Source organism: Alosa pseudoharengus, unplaced genomic scaffold (genome assembly GCF_046254945.1).
Source record: "Alosa pseudoharengus isolate Yale_2024_CS ecotype anadromous, Long Island Sound unplaced genomic scaffold, YU_APseudo_1.1 YU_APseudo_1.1_scf_15, whole genome shotgun sequence".
Lineage (NCBI taxonomy): Eukaryota > Metazoa > Chordata > Actinopteri > Clupeiformes > Clupeidae > Alosa > Alosa pseudoharengus.
The window spans coordinates 24,680,087-24,703,830 of record NW_027468620.1 but is presented as its reverse complement, the minus strand read 5'-3'; the positions used below and the strand labels follow the sequence as shown (position 1 = coordinate 24,703,830).

Genomic DNA, 23,744 nt, shown 5'->3' with positions numbered 1-23,744 from the left:
TAAAAAGTAGCCTACAACGCACGTAGCCTATGCTATTGGCATTATCTGTCGGACAGTAGGCTATTCGTTCTGTTGAGATGTGCGCATGTAAGAGCGTGGTGAGAAAAAAGTACCCGGATGTACTGTAGTATTTGCACCTCCCCCTCTCTACCACCCCGTCTCTCCCTTCAACCTCGCTTCTCCAACCGAGCCTCTTCTCCTACTTCACTCCATAGACCCCTCCCTGCGGGTCTCCCCAAGTCACTGCAGTGAAACGCCCGGTGAAAGAGAGCGAGTGGTGAACCAAAAACACCCAACCGTGTTAATACGCTAATATCAGCTACTGCGTCGCTTCAGAAGGCCGACGTTCCACCCTTGGCGAAATCTGTCGATTGGCGTCTCTGCACATCTCTTGGTAGACGTTTCATCGTCCAACCGGCAAGATGGTAAGGACTGCTTGTGTTATAAGCTACTTGAACAAGAAGCTTGGTGTGTCGTGGCATAAAATGTCAAGACGCTGCATGCTCTTCTTGACATTTCAGAGTCGGAATCGCGTAACCTGTAATGCCTATGTAGGCAGGCTATACAACAGGAAAGCAGGGTTGATCGAGCGGAGAGACCAATTTCCTTGTAATTCTCCACCTTTGTGTAACGTAGCTATCGTCACAGTGGCCCAGATATTGCTGTTACCTACTCTTTCCCCTTCAAAGTGATATCCTAACAGTTGTAGGTTATAGTAAGACTAATTCAGTTACATCCTGCAGTCGCCACAAAGCCTTGGACTAATCATGAACAACGCGAGTTGAGAAATTGTTGAGCTATTGATGTGTTTTTCGCTTTGAACTGTATTGCCTGATTCACAATCAGTGGTCTCGAAGACCAAAACAGTCCAAAAAAATAATGTTACAATGTCGATAAAGAGTCAGTGGTCTAATGTAGGAGCGTAATGAAGCAACAGTGTAACAGCCATCGAATGTTTACGTAAAAGCCATGAGCGTTACTGTAACCAATCGTCATATTCATTCATACACGGTCTGTACTTCTTTTGAAGTTTTAAATTCATCCACGTATTTGGTGGTATGTTTATTCATTTGTAACGACATAATTAGACATAGGCTACCATGATAAGGCCATCGATTATTAGCCTGTAGTACCTGAACTCCAACAGGTAGGCCTTAAGCGTTGTTTGTAGTCTGTGACAGGTCAGTCCCTCATTTAGTTAAGTCTGCTTATCTATGCTACATCTTGCATAGGCCTACAATGTCAGGCCTCGGGATTATGAGTATGTTGACATTGTATAAGGATCTTTTTTCACTTGGCTTTATCCAATATACCCCATAACCTACCATTTCACATGCTCAGGGTGTTCTATAAGACTATTTATGTGGGTTAAGTTACCTATAAAGAAGTGCCATTGTTGGCGAAAGATTAGCCTTCTATTTGACTTATTCAATGGCCCAGTCATACCCAGTTGTAATGCAGCTATAACATTGTTTATTAATATGATAAATGTGGTATAATGCCTATATTAAGTTGAAAATTAAAGTCAGCACTGACCTGGAACAGTTTGCACACATTCTTCTAATTGCCATCGAGACTCTGCTTTGGTCTCCCCAGTGCTGCACGTGTGTAGATATTTTGTTACCTTAACAATAACATACTGAACTAGGCCTAAATGCAATTTACAGGAGTAGTGTCTTGGGACTTAGAGGGCATGTAGAGATGGATGCAGCTGAAATAATCCAAAAACGGTACCATTAACATCTGTATAACCCCATGTAGAAAGATACAATGATGCGGTGTTACTTAACCACTCAATAATAATGTGGTTCAGTATATATTGCCAAATATCTGTGACAAAAACTGACCCTGCCAGTCAGTTGTTAAGTCAAACAGTTACATATAAAAGACAGAATGTGGTGGCACTGCCAGGTCAAGGTTGTCCCTGTCACAGGATCCCCACAGGTCTATACAGCTCATCAACAGTAAATTAATGCACAGGGAACTATTTACAACCGAGACATCAGCCAAGTAAACACATTAAAGGCCACTTAAAGGCAACTGGCCGCCCAGTATCATGAAAGTACAACAACAGATTGTACAAAGTCACAATAGAACTTGTAAGTCATACCCCATTGACTGACTTAAGCATTTTGAGTAGGAAGAAGACCATTGTGCTGTCATATAGTGTTCAAGAGGTTTTATGAGGTGTTGAGAAAGGGTTGACATTGACAGCCAGATTTAAAAACTAGAGGACATTTACTTTTATTTATGTCAGAAAAGCCTTTCTCATGCACTACGACTCTCTCTCTCTCTCTCTCTCTCTCTCTTAGCAGAATCTCATCTCCCACAGAGATGAATATATCAAAGCAACAGCTTACCAATTAATTACCATAATCATTCTCCTATTTCGAGTTTAAACCATGCCAGAAATGGATGTTAATGATGCTAGATGTGTTCTTAAGATCATAGTCATCTGAAAATTGTATACATCAAACGACGAACCGGGTAGGATAGGTTGTTGCCACGGCTGTTGTATTAAGTGGTCTAATTGATTCTGAAAAAAAAAAGAATGAATAATTTATCACCACCACAAAAGCAATTTCTATGCAGTCCACATAGTCTGCTTTACATTTTGTCTTGTTCAGATCATAACAAGCTTGTTCTAAAGGGAAGTAAATCCAGAGATTGAAGCATTTATTTTTAACACTTACCCTTGAGACTGGATTTATTTTTGACAGGCAACATATAATTCATGAGACAGCCACTGAAGGCCACGGACTAGGATGTAACCGTAATCCTAAACCCCCAATCTCCTTTACCTTAAGTCATTACCTCTTAGGCCTAAGGTTAAACTAGCAACCAGCAAAGACAGTGCATCCTCATGTGCTACCGAGCGCATCCGTATTTTATTCATATCTCCCCTGTGTTAAAAACACTTATTGGTTTCCTACTATTCACTTTGGGGTTTGAAGTCTTGATGACGGGAGATACGAGAGTGGTTGAGGCAGGTACTCAAGGCCAGGCTGAATAGATTTTGTTCTGAAGAGTTACAAGAACAGTCTGCATGAGGCAGCGAGCATTTCAAGTACCCTAGCAGCGGCTGAAACATCTCCCATGCTTTTGATATTTTCAGTGTGGCAGCAGGAGGGTTATTTCTGAGTAAGGGCAACCCTTTGAAATATAGTGGAGTCCCATTGGAAATGCTGTGGTCAGAGATGCAAACAACAATTTATATTCACATGAGTCAACACCAGCACTGCCATTTGTCAACACTGTTTTTGCCATGTGTTGATGCTAAAATGGGGATTATATGTTGTGTTGGGAGGATTTGATTATACAGTAGAAAGTCAGCTTTGTTTTACTCTGATCTTGTCAGAAATGCTTTCAAGATTCCCCAGTTAATCTTCCTTTGACATATTTTGTTTGTATGAATTGTTTATGGTATGAAAGGGTAGCATCATGTTTTTATTTTTGACATATAAATCCCTGACTATACATTAAAGCAGTGTTTTACTAGCTTTCACCATCCAAAGCTGGAACACTGTGTTGACCAGTGCTTATATTGTGTAATAATCGACTCTTGGCCTTTGCAATGCCCGGTCGGGGAAACACTGGGCACTGGGTTTGTTTAGCCATCGGCTCATCGGGCACGCCTCTCCTCCCTGCTGGCCGCTGGGCTTGTGCGCTAGCCCATTCTGCAGTAATGCTGTGAGGCAGCGGGCATCACTCAGGCAGAAATCCCCATGATGGGGAAACTCCACAGTGGAGGTCACGTGGAGTCTATCTCTCTCTCTCTCTCTCTCTCTATCTCTCTCCCTCTCTCTCTCTCTCCCTTTCTCTCTCTCTCTCCCCCCTCTCTCTCTCCCCCTCTCTCTTTCTCTCTCTCTCTCTGTCTGTCTCACTTCTCTCATGAGTGGTCACAGAGCAAAACACTGCAGTGTTGGATGGCAGGATTGCAGAGGAGTGGATGCGGATGTAATACTGCACTGAGTGGCTGCCAAGTCGTTAGGTGTTCATGGGTGAATCTCTCAGTGAATCTAAAATGCATGTATGTTTGTATTCTAACCATAATAACACCGATTCCATCTGAAGGCGTTATACTGTGCATCTGTGAGTAGTGAGAGTTCTCTGTGTCACAAGATTCCTGGGAGCACAAAGCATATTGTTGATCTGTTTTTAGGCCCTAAGCACTAGTTGTTTTTTTTCCATCTGCATCTTTTGCAAAGTCTATACAACCATAAAAACATCTGAAACATAGAATGCAAAAGAACATTGTGTTTTCATTTTTAGAGAACTAAATATTATTGTTTTTAAGGCATTTTGTAGGCATGTGTTTATTAAAATTATATCAATGAAACATCTTATGATGTTATTATTACACAGTTCTCATGTTGAATTGTACAATTTGGCCTTTATCCTTGTCTCCTGGTTATAAGTCACTGAAAAGATATCAGAGGAAAATGGCCTAATTTGAAGCAGAGTACTGTAATATGGAGGCAGTTTTGCTGCTTAATAGCACCCCCTGTCGTTCCAGGTGCATAGCATTGAGGATAATTAATTTGCATGAACCAAGACCATTCAAGTAAATACAGTCATCTCTGGAATGTTGCTGGTACCCTAGTCAGTGAGCCTCTTGTTGAATATGGGTGTAACTTCAAGGTTGTAGGGCTACACTGATGCACCTTCCCAAGTATCTGATAGTTCATGAACACAGTGACCATTAATGACAATGGCAGAAGTATGTTCTCATGGAACCATAACAGAAAACCTTTTTGTGATAAATTATCACTGCATACCACAAGATTCCAGCTTTTCGAGACAGGCATTGGCCAAGTGCATTATCTAAAGAGTTGGTGTGTGTGTGTGTGTGTGTGTGTGTGTGTGTGTGTGTGTGTGTGTGTGTGTGTGTGTGTGTGTGTGTGTGTGTGTGTGTGTGTGTGTGTGTGTGTGTGTGTGTGTGTGTAATTGAAATCTCTCATATGAGCACAGAAGACTTCTGGTTAATTTTCCTTATTCTAACCAAAAAAATATCATGGAAATAAAGCCATGAACATTTTTCAGTGTTAGTCACTGTGTAGTAAAGTCTTAAGGAGAGGTATGTAAGGTTAAAAGAGGGTTTGATCATAAAATGTCCTGTTGTGCTCTGGGCAGTCATCTTAACAGAAATTCATTGAAAACAGTCTTTCTTTGTTTTGACATCAGATTGCATGGTCATAGAACATAAGCAAATTCAATGAGGAAGTGTAGTTCATGGTTATAATGTGATCACATTGCAAAGTTTTGGCTCCTTCTGTGATACTTCATGCAGTGCATCCAATTATTGTTAATCTAGTAAAATTAGCAGATTAGCTGTGCAAGATTTGACCACTCTCTTACTCTCACCCAGCTTTCCACTTGGCTACATAGTTATGATGAGTGCTGCCTTGATTGAATTGATACACTGGCCCTTGCTTTCTTCTCCTGAGTCATCACTGTGGTAAAATGAGATGGGACTTCAGCGTGTCAGTCAAATTGTCCATTGCTCCAGAGGAGTCAGCCCCCACAGGACCTTGTCATAGCTACATGTCTGAGATATCTGAAGACTGTCTCAGGACTATTCTCGGTGCATGGCAGAGGCCCTCTCTATTTCTATATGTCATGCATTAGTGTTAATAATTAGTCCCTCATTCTGTGTGTGCATGCATTTTTGTGTTTTTTGGCACAAAAGATGTCTGAGATTTGTCTATACATAATATATTGCATTATATTATATTTATATTTTATATAGTCTTTTAAGTTTTGTAGGTACACTTTACTTCAGTTCAGATTGTTTGTCTCGTCAATTTCTACAATCACCAGAGACTTTTGTTCAGTTGCTTTCCCCCATGCTCCTAACTGACTGGTCCACTTTTGTATTTGGCACAAGGTTTCCTGCAGTAGCTAGAGCACAGTGATATTTTTGTCCCCTCTGTCCTCAAACTTCTTCCTGAATTATCCACTGCATGATTGTACTATGTGACCTGAAAACAGTGATAATAATTACATCTCTCTCTCTCTCTTTCTCTCTCTCTCTCATCTGTTTTTTACAGGGAAATGAAGCAAGCTACCCCATGGAAATGTGCACACATTGTAAGTCGTTTTTGTTAATCATTGCCATGTGTGTGATATGGATAGCAATTTGTGTGTTTGGAAAATGTCTATGCTATGTTTAATTAGACATAATTTGACAGTTAATTATCCCGACCCAGTTGCCTTTGCACTTACTTTGCATTTATTCAAAAGTTTCCTCTGCATAGTAGAAATTTAGTTCTGTGATCCATCCTGAGCATGGGCTCAAATAAAAGTGTGATGAAAGCAGTAAAATCGAAGTAAAATCTGTATGGATGACTACGCCTTGCAGGCAGGTGGCTATTGGTCAATTTAAATCTCACCAGAGGCTAAAGGGAAAGATGAGACGGCTAGAGGGAGACCCATTTTGCCCGGGCTAAAAATTCCCTGCCCAATCGTAAAGGTCAGCGCCAGGTCTACCAGGGAGCCGTGCGCTTATTTTTAGTCTGGATGCACGCTTTTTAATTAGTTTCTTGGCCTAGTAGCATGGCGTTGCACGCAAGAGAAGCCTCTTAATTCGAGGCGGGTGATTAGATCAGCTCCCAGCCCCGGGCCCCCGAGCGGGCCGAGCCCTGAGCAGCCCCCCTGACAGGACATGGCCACCGGCTGACTCAGCATGCCAGCGTGGCCTATAAACGCAGGTTTCAACTGTGCAGCAGATCAGGTGTTCATGAGGCCCATGTGGACCTCTTAATGAGCTGTGAGACAGCGGTGCCCCCCGCACCCCCCACAACCACCACCACCACCACCACGGGGCAAGGGCCAGACTGAGCCTTCGCTCGCTAGTCGCTACGCTAACTACACCTCAGGCTTTGCCATCATGGTGCTTGACACCAGAGGCCTCCCACCTCCCGGTAATACCCAGCAGGATTTGGAAGCCCAAAAAGTCTCCATGTCTTCTTTAATGGGCTGTCAGAGGATGAAAAACTTGGTTAGGGAGATGCAGAGAGGGAACAGGGAATAGAGAGGGCATGTTTGAGTTCAGTGGAGGGTTTAAGAAGATCAAATATTTGTAGGGAAAAAGTTTAAAGCTATACTGCATATAAGTGCTATAAGCTATAAGTGCAGTGTGAAAAAGCAACAGAAAGTGGGTCAAATGAGACAGGAAATATGGAAGGGGGAAAGAGGACAAACCGTATAAAATCAGGCACACCTGACATTGAAATGCCTTTATCACATATCCATACAAATACACACACTCCACATTTATTGGAACCGTAGCATACGACAGAGAAACAACTGTTGCATATAATGGAGAAAGGCGTCTCCAACTCATAATAGCACACAAGCTGATTTCCATTTCAATTCAGTTTCACTGACTGTATCCCTCAAAGAGCACTGTCTACCTCTGTCTATGATTATGAAGGTGTGGCCTTGTGGGAGTGCAAAAGCAAAATCGCAACACATTGTTAACAACACATCAAGACGTGAACATGAAATCACAGCCACACAATGAATGAAATACAGTATGTTGGCACTGGGAAAAGGGATGCATTTCCTGAATGCATTTGAAGGAGTCTTCGAAATGGGACTGCATAGTTGCACAACTGTGACTCATTCGGTCGACATATGCAGCCCTGGAAGCGTGCGGCTCCTTAATTAAGACACAGTCACAATGCAACATTGTGCTTTTTATGCCTCCCACCGAGCACCACTGGTGCCACTGCATTCAGTGACAGCCCAGTCAAAACATTAGCACACACTTTGCTTGGCTAGCATCCCGCCAATGAACTGCCAAAGCCCTGTGTGAAGGTGGCCTAGGGTAATGTTCGGGGGGTGCCTGCCTTGCCCAGACCTGTGCATGCCTGTGGGTTTGGCCAGCACAGCACTGCTCAGTTCAGTAGGGCAGCGACGGCGTGCAGATGAATCAGCCGCCGCGGGGACCTCAGCATTCTGAGATTATTTCCAGCCCTGTGCTGTCGTGACAGGACAGCTGTTCGGCCCGTCAAGCACACGGACACTCTAGTCAGCCAGACCCGCGAGCAGCCCAGGCCATCGAGTCTCAAGCCTTTGGCCACTGAACACTAGACCGCCGCCTGCGGTCCCCTGTCTCTTGACCAATTAAATCAGGTCTAGCATAACAGCCAATGAAGGCTTTTTGCACTGACCCTTGTGTTACAGTTCGGACTCCTCCTCATTTGAGATGTGACATCCTTGTGGATATACAGTAGCTGATATTGAATTATGGTCCTATCCTACGGTTGAAGGAAAGTGGATGAAGGAGGCACTACATGTTTTGAAGGAACCATTTTTGTGTGTGGAAAGGTTATATTTGTTTACTGTTTGGGGGGTTAGTCATAATAATAAATGTAGCAATTTGCCAAATGTTTATCTAGGGGCACCTAAGGCATATTTTTAGAGCTCTGTGCCAGTGTACTCAGTGAGTTATAAGACGTCGAGACACAGTTGGAGCCTTGATCTTTAAACCCTGCTGTTTGATGATGCATTTTAGTTTTCTGGCCCAAGTGATATATTTGTATCAGTAAGGTTCATAGAGAACAAAACTCCATAGATGGTTAATTAGTTTCTTTCCTTGGAGTCTGTCACAAATGAGAGAGGCAATCTCAGAGCCAGTCTCGCAAACGGTGGATTATGAACAGCATGGACAATTATACCAGTGGCCTAGTTATGAAACACTGCGTGTGGTAACATGGCTTTTTCAGGCAGCCAGTAGTGGCTAAACCTATGTTGATCTGCCTACTGCTGCCCAAAATAAACCTAGCCTGCTAGTTGGGTTTCCATGTTGCTAGGGGTTTCCCTGTGGGTGGGGGTGAGCACCAACAAGGGTGGTGGGGTGGGGTGGTGGAGGTGGGGGTGGTACGGGGGGTGGGGTTTCTTGTGACCACATCACTAAAAATAACAATGGCTACTCCCTTCACACTAGCTCACCAGAAGTAGAACGAGAGGCTGGGTGATAATGTAGCTTAGCATAGATGTGTTCCAAATAGGAGGGCTTTAACAGAACACTGTTGGAAGCTGCTAAATTCATCAGGTCCAGTCTAAACTTGGAGTCAATTTATAACTGCTATAATTGCAGTTGAGGAGTTAGGGAGAGGAGAAGGATTTGATCGGACTATTGACATGGGACAACATCGAGACCAGTATCTCTAATTTTTCAAACAGTGAAAAATGTGGATGCTTCTCATTTTGCAGTCATTAACTAGGCTAGGTATGACGTTACACATGAATGATTCTGTTACGACAACATTTTGGAAGGAATCAACCCCCCATAAATATACAGCTATTGGCATATTCTGTAATGATATTAGTGATCATTGTACTATTGCCTGTGTTAGAGACTGCAAGCTTCCTAAAACTAAGCCACGATTTATCTTTAAGAGGAATTATAAAAGCTTTAATGAACAAGCCTTCCTGCATGATGTTTACCATAGTGATTTAAACTTTGTGTGTGGGATGGTGGATGTAGAACTGGCATGGGATTTCTTTAAAAACACCTTCCTGTCCCTAATTGATAAGCATGCACCTCTGAGAAGGTATAGGATTAGCGGTAAAAATAACCCTTGGTTCAATGAAAAAATTGCATCTGCCATCAGAGAAAGGGATAGAGCATGGACCAAAACAAAACAAAACAATGATACCAAGCACTGGACAATTTATAGGGCACTAAGAAACCAATGCACCAGGTTGATAAAAAATGCAAAAAGTGGTCACTATCTTGAATTAATAAATGAAAACTTAAATGACCCTAGAAAATTCTGGAAGTTGGTAAAATCTACAGCTGAAGAGGTTACACCTCCAACTCTTCCAAAATTCTTAAAAATAAACCAAAATGAAATCACAGGGAAACAAAACATTGTGGATGCCTTTAATATTCATTTTATCAATGCAGGGGTGAATACTCAATCCAGTATATCAGTAAATATTGAGGAGCGTGCAATTACAACTACACGTGACTGCACACAAATTCCATTTTTCAACGATTCTTGCCTTCCAAGTTCATAAGGCCCTTTCAACCCTGGACTGTAAAAAGTCCTCTGGACCAGACCAGATAGAACCATTTTTTTTAAAGACCGCAGCAGACCTGATTGCTGAACCCATTGCCTCAATTTTTAATCTTAGTGTATGTAGTGGGTCTATTCCCAGCTCCTGGAAGTCAGCTCAGGTCCTCCCGTTACTAAAAGGAGGTGATCCTTCTGCATTGGATAATTACCGCCCCATATCCAGATTGTCCATTATAGCCAAAGTATTAGAATCCATTGTAAATGAACAGCTAAAAATCTTTCTATCTGATAATAATATTTTAAGTCCCACACAGTCTGGCTTTAGGCAAGGTCACAGTACTACAACTGCTGTAACAGCTGTCACAAATGACATTATTACTGCCTTGGACCACAAAAAATCATGCGCCGCTCTTTTCATTGATTTATCCAAGGCATTTGATACTGTTGATCACAATCTCTTATTACAAAGGCTGTGTACTTTGGGCTTCAGTGACTCTGTATTGGCCTGGTTTGATGACTACTTAACTAGGAGAACACAGTGTGTCTCCTTAGAGGATTGTCACTCTGTATATCTGGGAGTAAAGACTGGTCCCACAAGGGTCAATCTTAGGTCCTATTTTGTTTTCTCTGTATATAAATAACATAGCCTCCTAGGAAAACTGGAGGCTATGTTATTTATATACAGGAAAAGGCCTCCTAAAGAAACTGGATGTGGTGTATCACTCTGCTTTGCAGTTTGTAATAGGAGCACCTTCTAGAACACATCACTGCATGCTATATGAAAAGGTTCAATGGACTTCACTGCATCTAAGAAGAAAAATCCATATTTTAATCTTTATAGCAAAGGCCCTAATGGGCAAACTTCCCAGTTATATTTGTAATCTTTTGTCATTTTGCCCTTCTACATACAACACCCGTTCCTCAAACAAGCTCCTCCTACAGTCTTCAACTTCCCGAACTAAATTGGGAAAATCTGCCTTTTCATCCTTTGCACCACATGCATGGAATGAGCTACAACACACACTTAACATGGACTCCTTACCCTCCTTAAATGTTTTAGTATAGTAAAAAAGTATTTTAAAGCTTGCTTACACTGAGCAGTGTCACTGCTTCTAGTGTTCTATTTTTTCAAATATATTTTAGCTCTCCTTAGTCTTTGTTGTCTCTGACTCTGTGTCCTCTGTGTTAGTGTGCTTTGTTGTCTCTGACTCTGTGTCCTCTGTGTTAGTGTGCTGTTGTTGTTAGTGTGCTTTGTTGTCTCTGACTCTGTGTCCTCTGTGTTGGTATGCTGTTGATGTCTTTGCTCTGTACCCATGTCCCATGTTGTATTTTCTTTGTCTTTAAAAAAAAAAAAATTGCTGCCATCTTGACCAGGACTCCCTGGCAGAAGAGACATTGTGTATATTGCAGGGAGAGAATACTGGCTATATAGATTTGTAGTTGACCATTGGCACTGAAACCAATAGGAAAAATGGAGATATATTCACTTTTTAAGAACCTGAAGAATCAAGATGCAATAGTCTCCAAAATGAAAATGACAGAAACCCAAATCAGATTCATTGCCCCCCCCCCCCCCCAACTTACGAGCAACTATCATCATGTTTAGCTCTGCTGTTCAGTAGTTGAGTGTTAACTATGACGAAACTACAGGTTTAAAGAAATGATGAAGATGTGCTCTGTTCAGTGCAGCCCTAGACTGGGGTAGCAAGCTAGTTAAACTCAGAGAAGTATGATGCCCTATTGACACTCATAGAGCACCAGCACAAACTTCAGCTGTATCAGGGCGTGAATTTAGGGCAATGAAACAGGGTTCCAAGCCAGCTTGCTGCTCGATGGTGACACCTGCTGCCACTCAGGTGGAAGTAAATGATCGGCTCCATCTAAGCCTGTCACATTTTAAGCGGTTTATCTGCATTGTAGAGAGAGAACACCTAGTAATCAAAAAGCACAGCCAGTTGTAAGACAGAAAAAAAGGAAGACATCTTGAATCACATATGAAGACATCCAGTAGACCTGTATGCCATCAATTTTTTTTCTTCTCCCTCATGAAAGCATGCATAAGATGATGTTTACTATTGTGAGGTGTGCAAGCATACCATTCATCCACTTAACAAGAGGGCATCAGTATCTGTACCCCCATCCGGTGGCATCATGAAGGTCTGTGCTAATGGAGAAGTTAGGTTGATAATGCGTAATTGCAGGCACCAATGTAAAACATTGTCAGTCCTTTCATTAGTTTAATTGGCTGCGGCACATAAATGTTAATTATCATACAGCCGTAACCTGTAATTCTCTCTGACTAGTAAGTGGTGTATAAATAGGTTAATGCAGTAGGCACAATCACACTGATACTTTTAAAACGAGCTTTTGTCTAAAGGAACATTTGTTACAATTAGGTGTTATTTAGACCCATTCATCGTGAGTCCGTCACAGCAAAACGTGAGTGCCTGTTCATGTGCCGATGGACTGTTGAAGTAGTGCAGATGTGTCTGTGAACATATTTCATGCTAGTTCATATGCCTCCTCACATGTAGACCCTTTAAGAGCGTGTTGCCTAGTAACAGTGTCGGTTGGTTGTGAATGATTCAGCTTCCAGCCTGTCCTGTGTGAGCCCCATAAACAAAGGTAACATTCTGAATTCTGAAACGCTGCTCAAGTGCTGTGTAAGTGGCATATCATCTACTACCACAGAGCTTAAAGTTCTCAGGGACTCTGCCGGAATTCAGGCGTGGGCCAGTCTGCTCAAGATTTGAAAACAGATCAATATAACGGCTTTGAACGTTTCTAATAACTGCAGTAAGAAGTAGTCACTGCTGAAGATGTTGTAACATGCTATTATGTGTACTTTAGATGCCTGTCCATAGCACTGGCCATATTATAATCTTTGGGAACATCTCCCAGACCTGTACAGGAACACATTTTGATAAGGAAGTGGTCTTTGCTGTATGCTGTGTATATTTATTATCTACCTAGTAATGGTTTTGCCATTTAAACACCGTAAGTCATAAATAAGTACTCCTGAACATTGCAGGCTTACTCCATCGCAGACATAGAAGAGAAGCGAATGATATTATGAAATAGTAGTATAGACATATAACATGACACACCCCATACCCCCCCAGTTCCCTCCCTCCTTAACACCATACAAGCAAAAAGGTGGACAGTGCAGACAACATAAAACACAAAAGAATTGGGGGGATGGATGATTGTCACAGGAGTTTGTTTAGTGCAGTGATTGCTGAGGGTACAAAACTTTTCTTATAGTGCGCTTTTTTCCAGTCCAGGGCTCTGTATCTGCGGCCAGATGGGAGTAGGGTGAAGAACCGGTTCAGGGGATGGTCAGGGCTGCTTACTATGGTGCGTGCAAGGCGTGTGGTGGCTGTGTCATTTGCATCAGTGAGGCTGGGGGTGGGAAGCTGTATTATCTTGGATGCTAAGTGTGAGATTTTAATGAGTTTGTTCTTGCTGGTGACATTTAGTATGGTGAAGAAACAGGGGGAGCAATAGAGTAGAAGGGGTTGGATGATGCTTTTGTAGAGTAGCAGAAGGAGATGGGGGGCAACATACAGTGATCTTAGTTTGCGTATTGCATGCAGTCTCTGTTGTGCACGTTTCTGTGTAATGGCGACATTTTCATTGAAGTTAAGCTTATTGTCAATGGTGAGACCAAGATATTTGAAAGTGCTGACCTGTGCAACTGGTTGGCCATGGATGGTGATGTGAGTGAGTCCAGGGGGTGATTTTGATGCATGAATGGCCAGTTCTTTTGTCTTGTCAATGTTGAGTTGGAGGTAGTTATCAGAGCACCACAGTGCAAAATCTGTGATGGACTGGTGGTAAGCTGTGATGGAACTGTTGTCTGTAAGTAGTCCTACTATGGCTGTGTCATCTGCATATTTGTAGTAAGTGGTGTTGGGTAGTGAACTCTGGCAGTCATTTGTGTAAAGTGTGTACAGGAAGGGACTGAGTACGCAACCTTGTGTACAGCTAAGCTCGCAAACAGTATGCACCTTTAAGTATGCATTTAATACTATGTGTTTTACAAAATAAAATGTGGATTACATAACTAATGTATTCCCCCACAGTCATAAAATGACTAGAGTGCTCCAGGCCACCATTGCCTCTACTCATCCTCCATGCACACAATCATGTCCGCACATCTCTTCTTAGTCACTGAGCACATGCATCGTGGCATGGAGGAACAGGCTTGCAAGCCACATACTAGAGGCATGAGCTTTCAGCTCAGGTTTTCACTTTCAGCTCTTGGGATCACCCCCACCACCAACACCCCCCCTTTGTCTTGTTATCTTACTCAGTTCTTGTCTCTGGTCTTTCCCCAAGATAAGGTCAATTAAGTGTGTGTGTGTGTGTGTGTGTGTGTGCTGTTCGATCTCTCTTATCTGTAGTTTGTGTAAAGATTAATAGAAGTATCTTGGCGGTCTGATTAGGTAGTTAGGGGGGAAGGAGCTTGGGAGGGAGAACAGGGTCATGTGGTGGCAGTGAATAAGCTTATAGTAACCAAGCATGTAGTTCAGAAGCTTAGCATCACTAGTGCGTTGAGGAAGTTGGCCTCAGTATGGCTGGGACGCCCTACGTGCTCAGTCAGCCACAGTGAGGGATGGGTAACGCGCTTCGTGGCGGCAGCAAGCCTCATGCGTCCGGCTGTAAGTGGACACCCGAGCATACTCGTCTCTTAACGCTAGCCACTGTCTTAATGCGGCAGTTTCCCCTCACTTAGCTGGGAAAGGGAAACGGGAGGAGTGAGCACCGCTATCCTACAAGCGTTTAGAGTAAGGTGCGTGTGGAAGCTCAATGCTGTCTCATTTGCATCTGTCCTTTTTGCTCAATAGATGTGTTGTGTTTCTTTTTTTCTTTCTCTCCCCTTCTCTTTTCTTTTCCCCAGTCGATGCTGATGAGATTAAGAGGCTAGGGAAGAGATTTAAGAAACTCGACCTGGATAATTCAGGATCCCTGAGTGTTGAAGAGTTTATGTCCTTGCCGGAGTTACAACAGAATCCTTTGGTGCAACGGGTCATAGATATATTTGACACAGATGGCAACGGGGAAGTTGACTTCAAAGGTGAGATCCATTTCTGATTTGAATTCATTGGTCTGTTTGTAGTCCCATGTGCAATCTTTGTGCCTAGTTTGATTTGATAGGCAGATAAAACATTATAGGCTAGACTCAGCTTATCTCCAAACACGTGGCTAATGTAAACATGGCTGTTTAAACACACCAAGATAATAACTTTATTTGTGTCTGGAGAATTTTCATGAACACTGCAACAGTGTGCGCTTTGTTTTTTTTTTGCGACTGTACAGGAAATGCCTGTAAATCACATTCGTCTCAGGCTTATTCGTCATAATCAAGGCGCTAAGACTTGCTTGAAAACAGCCTCATTCATTGTGCTCTTGAGCAGGAATGTCCCTTTCTGGTATAGAGCCTCACGGCAATATTAATCACATTTCATGATTAACAAAAGGAGCTCGATAACCAGGGGAAGAGTTTAGGACTTTGGCCCCTTAAGGCGTCTTCCAGTATAGACTGGTTTTGTCCTCTTATCGCGTGAGATGAACCATTGATTGGCCTTAGGGTGTCCAACCTCAGGATACACTGACATATGACCTAAAATGAAAACCCTGATAGGGATGAACCTTTACTAGCCTTTTCAGAAGTACAGTTATGTGCAGAATAATAGCAGTGTCTTTTAAAAAAATTGAATAAAAGCTCAAAATCATTAGAATAGCTGTTAATTCCATAATATCAATGCACTGGGAACACTGCACATTTAATTTCAAATCAAAACATGACCAAAATTGATCAGGTTTGTGTTATACCTTTACAGAAAGTGAAGAAAAAGGAATGTTAGACTGTTAAAAATAAATAGCATTGTTTGCATTTTTCTTTACAAACTCCAACATTTACTGTATAAACTGAAAAATGTCTGAAGATTTTGTTTTACTTTGAAGCACTGCACTAATATCTAGTTGCATTACTATTATTTCTGAGAATTGCTTCACATCTGTGTTGCATGGAGTCGACCAACTACTGGCATTTCTGGGTTTTGCCTCAGAAACAGCATTTTTGATGTCACCCCACAAGTTTTCTATAGGATTGAGGTCGGGGGATCGGGCTGGCCACTCCATAACATCAATCTTGTTAGTCTGGAACCAAGACTTTGTTCGCTTACTGGTGTGTTTTGGGTCATTGTCTTGTTGAAACACCCATTTCAAAGGCATTTCCTCTTCAGCATAAGACAACATGAATTCAAATGTTGTGAACACATTCTTGAATTTCCCCTTGGGGATCAAGTATCTATCTATCTATCTACATGACCTCTTTAAATATTTTGATGTATTGAAACTGATCCATGATCTCTGGTGTACGATAAATAGGTCCCAACACCACAGTATGAGAAACATCCCCATAACATAAATTGTGCACCACCATGCTTTACTGTCTTCAGTGTACTGTGGCTTTAATTCGGTGCATGTGGGTCGTTGGACAAACTGTCTGCGGCCCCCATGCACTGAATTCAAGCCACAGTACACTGTGAAGCAATTCTCAGAAATAATAGTAATGCATAATAGTAATGCAACTAGATATTAGTGCAGTGATTCAAAGTAAAGCAAAATCTTGAGACATTTTTCAGTTTATACAGTAAATGTTTGAGTTTGTAAAGAAAAATGCAAATACTGCTATTTTTTTAACAGCGCTAGCATTCCTTTTTCTTCATTTTCTGTAAAGATATAACACAAACTTGATCAATTTTGGTCATGTTTTAATTTGAAATTGAATGTGCAGTATTCCCAATGCATTGATATTATGGAATTAACAGCTATTAAGGATTATAAGGATTTTGAGCTTTATTCAATTCTTTTTATTAATTTTTTTTTAACACACTGCTATTATTCGGCACATAACTGTTGCTGGACTTACACTTTCATAACAAACAATTCCTAATGAGACATATGTCTGCATTTGTAGAAATACATTTTTCCTTGTATAAGGTTGACTTCTTGGTTAATGTACTAGTACAAGGTTGATTGATAGGTAAACTGACCTTGTGTCAGGCACAATCCTCACTGTCACTCACTAAGAAAATGATTATGCTTTGCAGAGTTTATAGAGGGTGTGTCCCAGTTCAGTGTCAAGGGAGACAAGGAACAGAAGCTGCGATGTAAGTACTCTCAAAACATTCATATTGATCAGCTGCAATTAACTTATCTTTTTCACAAACATGTATATGAAGATGAACATATATATATTTAAACATTTTTGCCTTTTCTCTCAATGCACAGTTGCCTTTAGAATCTATGACATGGACAAAGATGGCTACATATCAAATGGGGAGTTGTTCCAGGTGCTCAAAATGATGGTTGGGAACAACTTGAAGGACACCCAGCTTCAGCAGATTGTTGACAAGACCATTATAAACGCAGACAAGGATGGAGACGGAAGAATATCTTTTGAGGAGTTTTGCGCAGTAAGTTTTCCCGTTTTCAGTCAGCTTTGGATACAATGCGATCTAATGATGTTGATGCATTGCATTTTCAGACTGATCAGACATCTTGGCTCTGACTAGCAGACAAAGGGATGTGTTTACAAAGCTTTATATACAGTATTTTGTTGTAACTGTCTGAAAACAGGTCTGAATAGCATGGGATGTGTTGTATAACATACAAAAACAGATCTAACACAGATTGTGCATGTACACTGACTGCAAAGACTGACAGTCAAAACTCAGTCAAACTGAGTGGCTTGGATCTCTTACCTTTGCTGTGTATCGCCTGTCTCTTACCTAGGTTGTAGGAGGCCTTGACATACACAAAAAGATGGTGGTGGACGTGTGAGCTTCCTGACTGATCCGCAACACACAACATGCTTTCTTCTCCATCTCTCCGACCATCAGCTCAAGATGTCAGGCAGTCGCTCTCTATGTATTTAAATGGAAGTATTTTCTCTGTGAAGCCACTTTCTTCTAACACGAGCCTCGTGAAGCCAACTTGTGTTATTGAACTCTTCTCCTGTCAATAACCCTGGTGTAGCACTTTAAGAGACTGAATGATGGCTAGTCTTGTAAGAGCATCTCTATTTGGCGGTGAGAAGGGAGGAAGTTTGGCTTGTTTATATTTTGTTTGTTTTTTATTGTTATTTTTTAAATATTTATTTGTTCTCATCTTTTTTTAAAACAAAACATGTCTTGCTTTTTAAGGGGAAAATGTGCAGTTAGCTGAGTTGCAACTTAACATACTTGATCCGTAAAATATAACTGTAGGATGTGCTGTGCCAAGCAGAATATTTAATTAATCAATTCAGAAAACTGTACCATCATATTAAATTTGGAAGACATAACTGCAATTGCATGATTAACATAACTGTATGCAATTTCATTTCAAAGCAACCGATAAGGCAGTGGGATTTTTTTCTATAATACACTTTGTAATATGAGGTTTTGATTAGATTTGATAAATTTAATTTTGCTTCCAGTCTTGTTAAGATTCTTTTGTCACTTGTTTATATTGTTGCAGAGTAATGGGTTTCTTTGTGTTGCTTTCAGATACATAGTAAAGTAGAATTAGATGCCAAGAAAGTGTCGTCTTAGCAGTTTTTTTGTGTTCTTGTAACACAATTTACTTTAGTAAGCAAGCAGTCTGCATCATCACACACGCCAGTGCTTACCATTGACCAATACACGTTGCAAAATTTCTATTAAAACCATTAAGAATGTTTTTATGGACTTGTATTTTCTTATAGAATTGCATTTGGAATGCAGTCAATGTTCACAAAACCCAAAGTTTTAAGTGTTGATCTCTAATTCTGGAAGTCCAATACATCTGTTGTTGCGCTTTTATTCACAAACTGCTGGCAGAATTTTCCTCTTTTATAAGTCAATATATGTATATTAAGTACTCATAAGCATAGGCTCATCTTCAGATAATCAGAGGAAAGCTTTACACATGTATACAGTTCATCGTCCTAAGGGTCGCTGTGCACTGTAATTTCAGTTTTTGTCTTCTATATAGTGCAATGAAATAACTGTACTCTTGACATTTACATATTGGCATGACAGGCGTACAATTGAATACACTTTGTGAATTGTATGTGGACTTTTTTCTTTCTAAGTAGGTTTCTTTCCCCTGATGGATAAAACCCACAGTATGTGAGCACTCAAGGAGTTATTAGTTGTGAGAACACTTCCTCAAACCAAATAATGGTATACATTAGGTGAACGAGAGCACTCTGAAATTTCAACTTGTGCGTGTGCTTCAGCACAATTGGAGTGATTCTGCTGACAGGTGGCACAAAGCAGTCACCATTATGGTGCACAATCTTACAAATCTGTTCGATTGGGGAAACAAGGGTCTTGTGCTTGCATGACATGGAAACTTCCCTTAATGCATGTCAATCCATTTTGAAATGCTCATATTGTTTACACAATGATTGTGATGTTTATAATATATTAACAATTAAAATGTTTAATATGGATGTTGCCAAAATTTGGTAAGTGTACACACGATTGGTAATAACCATAAGTGAACCTACTTCAGTGTAACTTTTATACTCACCTGGATCAATGAAATGCTTGAATTCCACTAACGTTGCATATCTGGTCCTGTCAACTGCCACATACTCTGCTTAAAAGGGGATTTTTTTTTTGTACATAAATATTTGTTTGATGCGGTTCCAGCTCTTCACTGTCCATATAACCAATTGAAGTTTCAGTTATTCAGTTGTACCATACCTTTAGTTTGGTGGATTGGGTACTTAGTGTGTGTGAGGGGGGCAAAAGCATAAAAGTTTTAAAGAATTAAGTTTCAGTTTTAGGGTTTTTATCCTTCTCTGCATGCTGCATATTATGCTGTGGGATTCTTGGACTTAATACTGTATGAAAAAAAAAACAATAAACTTGAAACATTTAATCTGTTTAATAGTTGATCTCGGTCTCATTTTTCCTTCTAGTAAATACTTTTTTGTTATTTCACAATATCCACTCATGGATAGGTCACAAAAAGGTCCATTGGTCGGGAAATCCAGAGATTTTCCCCACAGTTCCACATAGTTGAGGCAAAGAGTCCACCTCAAAGGTGATGGGTCTGTTACCAACCCAAGGCCAAGTATACCAACAGGAAAAGCGACAGAACAACCTCTTCATGTTAAAATCTCTCTGCTGCTCGGCTTGCCACTGCTCTGATATTCCCGTAGACCTTTGATGGTGGACTCCCTGTTGGGTAGAGTTGGTGGAAAAAAACCTCAAAGTCAAGAACTTGCTACAAAATATTATAGTGATGTCTACAGAAACTACTATACAACACATATTTACTTACCCAGAATTAGGTTGCATATCGCTGTCCGTGCCATTTTAATGTTTTGAAAAGACCCAAGTAAATGAACCTTCCTGAAAAAACATGAAGGATAATGATATTCATGGTTTTGGAAAGAAAAAGCATAGGTCATGAGGACATATTGTAATGGCTTTCATTTGTCCTATAAGAAGAGATCATACTCACGTGTCTGCGAGCACAATCCTTGTCTTTGTGACATTCTCAATGGTAAATTTTGTTTTCCCTCCCTTTCCTGCTATTCTTCCAATTGCTCGAGATAAGTGGTCTCCTTTAAGGGGTTTCACTGATCAAAGGCAAACACAATGAGAGGTGAGTGAAGAGTGCACAGCTACTGAGTTAAACAGGAGCAGCATGCAGCATCTGGACACAACTTACCATCTGTGACATCAAAGGTTTCCAGAAATAGTTCATCCAATCTGATGAGAGCTAAAGCATCCTGTGAGTAATAATGGAAATGAAGATGTAAAAGCAGAATCAGATACATGCTGATCCAAGCAGCCGTAATGAAACTATGAACAACCCCCCCCCCCCAATACGTTCAAGATAACTGTGGTAGAAACTTGGTGGTCACTTTTTTGAAACGGGCAACAGTGTCATATGTATATGCCCCATATGTCAATAATACACTTACCTCAACTTGGAATCCTAACACAAAGGCTTTCACAAAGTCTGCTGCTTTTGTGAGGGCACCAATGTCCTGAGTTTCTTTACATGTCTGTACACAAATATCATAACAATAATCACTTACTGTATCTTCACTATTTAATAGAGGCCTGTATGCATCTAGAGACAGTAAGTGTTTGACCCACATTAAATCATGACTACATGGATGATCAATGGCCTACAGCAGCGGTTCCCAAACTTTCAAACCTGCTACATCCGGACTCGCCTCGCGTACCCCCACCATCCGAAAAGTAACACATTCTATTGACGCATTCCAGGCGGCATCATGTTTAATTAGCCACGCTATATGATAACAAATAGCAAAATCAAAATGTGCAACTTGTCTATGAGCTCTCACGCTAAAAAAAAAAAAACAGTGTGGAGAACAACATTAGACTGGTTAGATAGCACCTCACTGCAAACCACACACTGTGGCTTTGGGCAGTCTGTCTCCCAACCCACTTGAAACCCAGGCCTATATGCCTCATCATAGGCTAGCCTATTTTTTTCTTCCCGCAGTCTTTTCTGTCATCTTTTTTTTACCCCCCTGCGCTCCACCTCCATCATTCTGCCCCCCATCCCATCGTTACCTGTCTCCTGCTCTCTCGCTTCTCTTCTACGATCGCTTTAATTAGGCCTTTTGGACAGTTTTCCATGTTTGCGTAGCCTTCTACATAGCCTATACTTCCACGAAACTAACACGCCAGATATTCTGGCTGCCCGCAGGAAATCATATGCATTGTGGGTAGCTTATTTTTTTTTTTATGAAAACATAGCCTGCTATAGAGTTTACAAATGATTTCCTTTAATTTCATGTTTCCATATCATTATAACCTGATTAGAAATAATTTATTATTTATGAACTAATTTGATTATTAATTAATTAATCATTTTTAGCACATTTCAGTCATTGCCCTTTTCATCTCGCGTACCCCCTAGTGGCAGCTCGCGTACCACGGAATCCCTGGCCTACAGTATAGGACACTCACTTTTATCTCAACATTTCTTGTTTTGAGGTTGAATCTGACTTGTAGTTGTAAATTTTCAACAATGGGTGTGAAAATCTTTAGCCAGTTCTCTTTGAGGGGTGTATAGCGGTGAGCAGGTACAGCAACCTTTCGCATCTCATCTGTCCCACCCTGTAAAAGGAGACAGAGAACACATGTTAAATAAAGTTGTTTCTCAGTTTCATGATACACTGAAAATCAGAGGCGGACAGAGTACAGAGCTTCATTACTTGAGTAAAAGTACAGACACCCCTTGCTAAATTTTACTCAAGTACAAGTAAAAGTACAACAGTCAGATGTCTACTTAAGTAAAAGTACTGAAGTACTTGTTTTTAAAAGTACTTGAGTATCAAGAGTACAAGAGTAGCCTACATTTTCTAAATATTGCATTACTACTGCCACATTTATGTAGAGAAATATCCTACATGAAGTTATGAAAAATGTTAATGTTATTACCTTGGAGAATGTAAAAGGAATTGAGTAAAGTAAAATCAAGTTATTTTCATCTTTTTACCATGTTGCCAGGGATGGGCAGTATTTCTAATACATGTATTTAAAATACGTATTTCATATACAAAATACTATTTTGTAATTGAAACACTTGAAGCGAAAACTATCATTAACTTGTTTAGAAAATTTAAAGTCTGGCGAGGTGGGGCCACGGGTTGGCACATTCCTGGGATGGACCTGCTGCGTCTTCATCTATTGTTTCGTCCATGGTTTCGTCTCTTATCTAAAAAATCTGACCATGGAGTTGACTTTGGCGGAAAGCTGAAGGTGATTGCTGATAGAGATAGACTGTCCCAATCAGCGGCGCCTGCACAATCCAATCACGTTTGAGAGGGAAACAACAAATTGAGGGTTTTCCGAGATTTTTCTTTTTTCCTTTCTTTTTTAAAATAAGTAACGGGTAGAAATGTAGTGGAGTAAAGAGTGCAATATTTGCCTCTCAAAAGTACTTGAGTAAAGTCATGAGTACTCCCCAAAAGTGATACTCGAGTAAAGTACAGATCCCTCAAAATTGTACTCAATTACTGTAATCAAGTAAATGTACTCCGTTACTGTCCGGCTCTGCTGAATATTATGACTGGGTCAGTCTAACATTAATATTCACAACACTGTGTCTGACAAGTCGACTGGTCTACATGTTTCAAGAGATTGCGCATGCGTGAAGTCCATGATGCACGTGTTTGCATCCACCAGCTGATAATCGAAGACACACAACATACCATAACATACACTGTGAAAACAAAGATGAACTACAAAGACAAATTAAAGTTTTATACTCTACCATAAGTTTATCTCCCGAAATAGCTGGAAATTGAGGTCTTTTCCTTGCAGTCGTATCTTCTGATTCCATTTCCATTGGCCCGACCTCCCGTTTACGTTTTTGAGTCTTTTTGTATGTAACCTCTTCGAATGAATCTGCGTTCTTTTCACAATCCATCGTCGAACTCGTTTCTGTTGTTTTACTTGTTACAGTTTCCATCTTGAGAAGTGGCGATTGAAAGGTGTAAAGCAAACTTTAGTTAGGGAGATGATCTACTAAAAGGACACGCAGCTATGCCCCATGTTGTTGAAAGGAAACGTAGGTGTCCGCGAAAGGCCTATATTTAAGTGACATTTGCTTTGATGTTAGAAAAATACGATGATAGTCGGTGACAAATAGGAATAAATCTTACATTAAATGATACTA

The 23,744-nt window shown here is 40.8% G+C and overlaps 2 protein-coding genes across 2 annotated transcripts; one reads left to right on the top strand and one right to left on the bottom strand.

The window, feature by feature from the left end:
- The first annotated feature begins 136 nt into the window (after positions 1-136).
- On the top strand, positions 137-19,959 carry ppp3r1a (protein phosphatase 3, regulatory subunit B, alpha a). The gene is made up of 6 exons (XM_076285983.1): positions 137-425; positions 6,051-6,090; positions 14,935-15,111; positions 17,153-17,212; positions 17,334-17,518; positions 17,838-19,959. The coding sequence occupies exons 1-6, from the start codon at positions 423-425 to the stop codon at positions 17,883-17,885; spliced, it is 513 nt and encodes a 170-aa protein (XP_076142098.1). The 5' UTR covers positions 137-422; the 3' UTR covers positions 17,886-19,959.
- Positions 19,947-23,641, bottom strand: pno1 (partner of NOB1 homolog). The gene is made up of 7 exons (XM_076285982.1): positions 23,340-23,641; positions 22,031-22,180; positions 21,010-21,093; positions 20,754-20,814; positions 20,544-20,661; positions 20,361-20,431; positions 19,947-20,257 (listed from the first exon to the last, which is right to left on the bottom strand). Exons 1-7 carry the CDS (start codon positions 23,535-23,537, stop codon positions 20,190-20,192), a joined length of 750 nt encoding a protein of 249 aa, XP_076142097.1. The 5' UTR covers positions 23,538-23,641; the 3' UTR covers positions 19,947-20,189.
- Between the last annotated feature and the right edge of the window lie 103 nt (positions 23,642-23,744).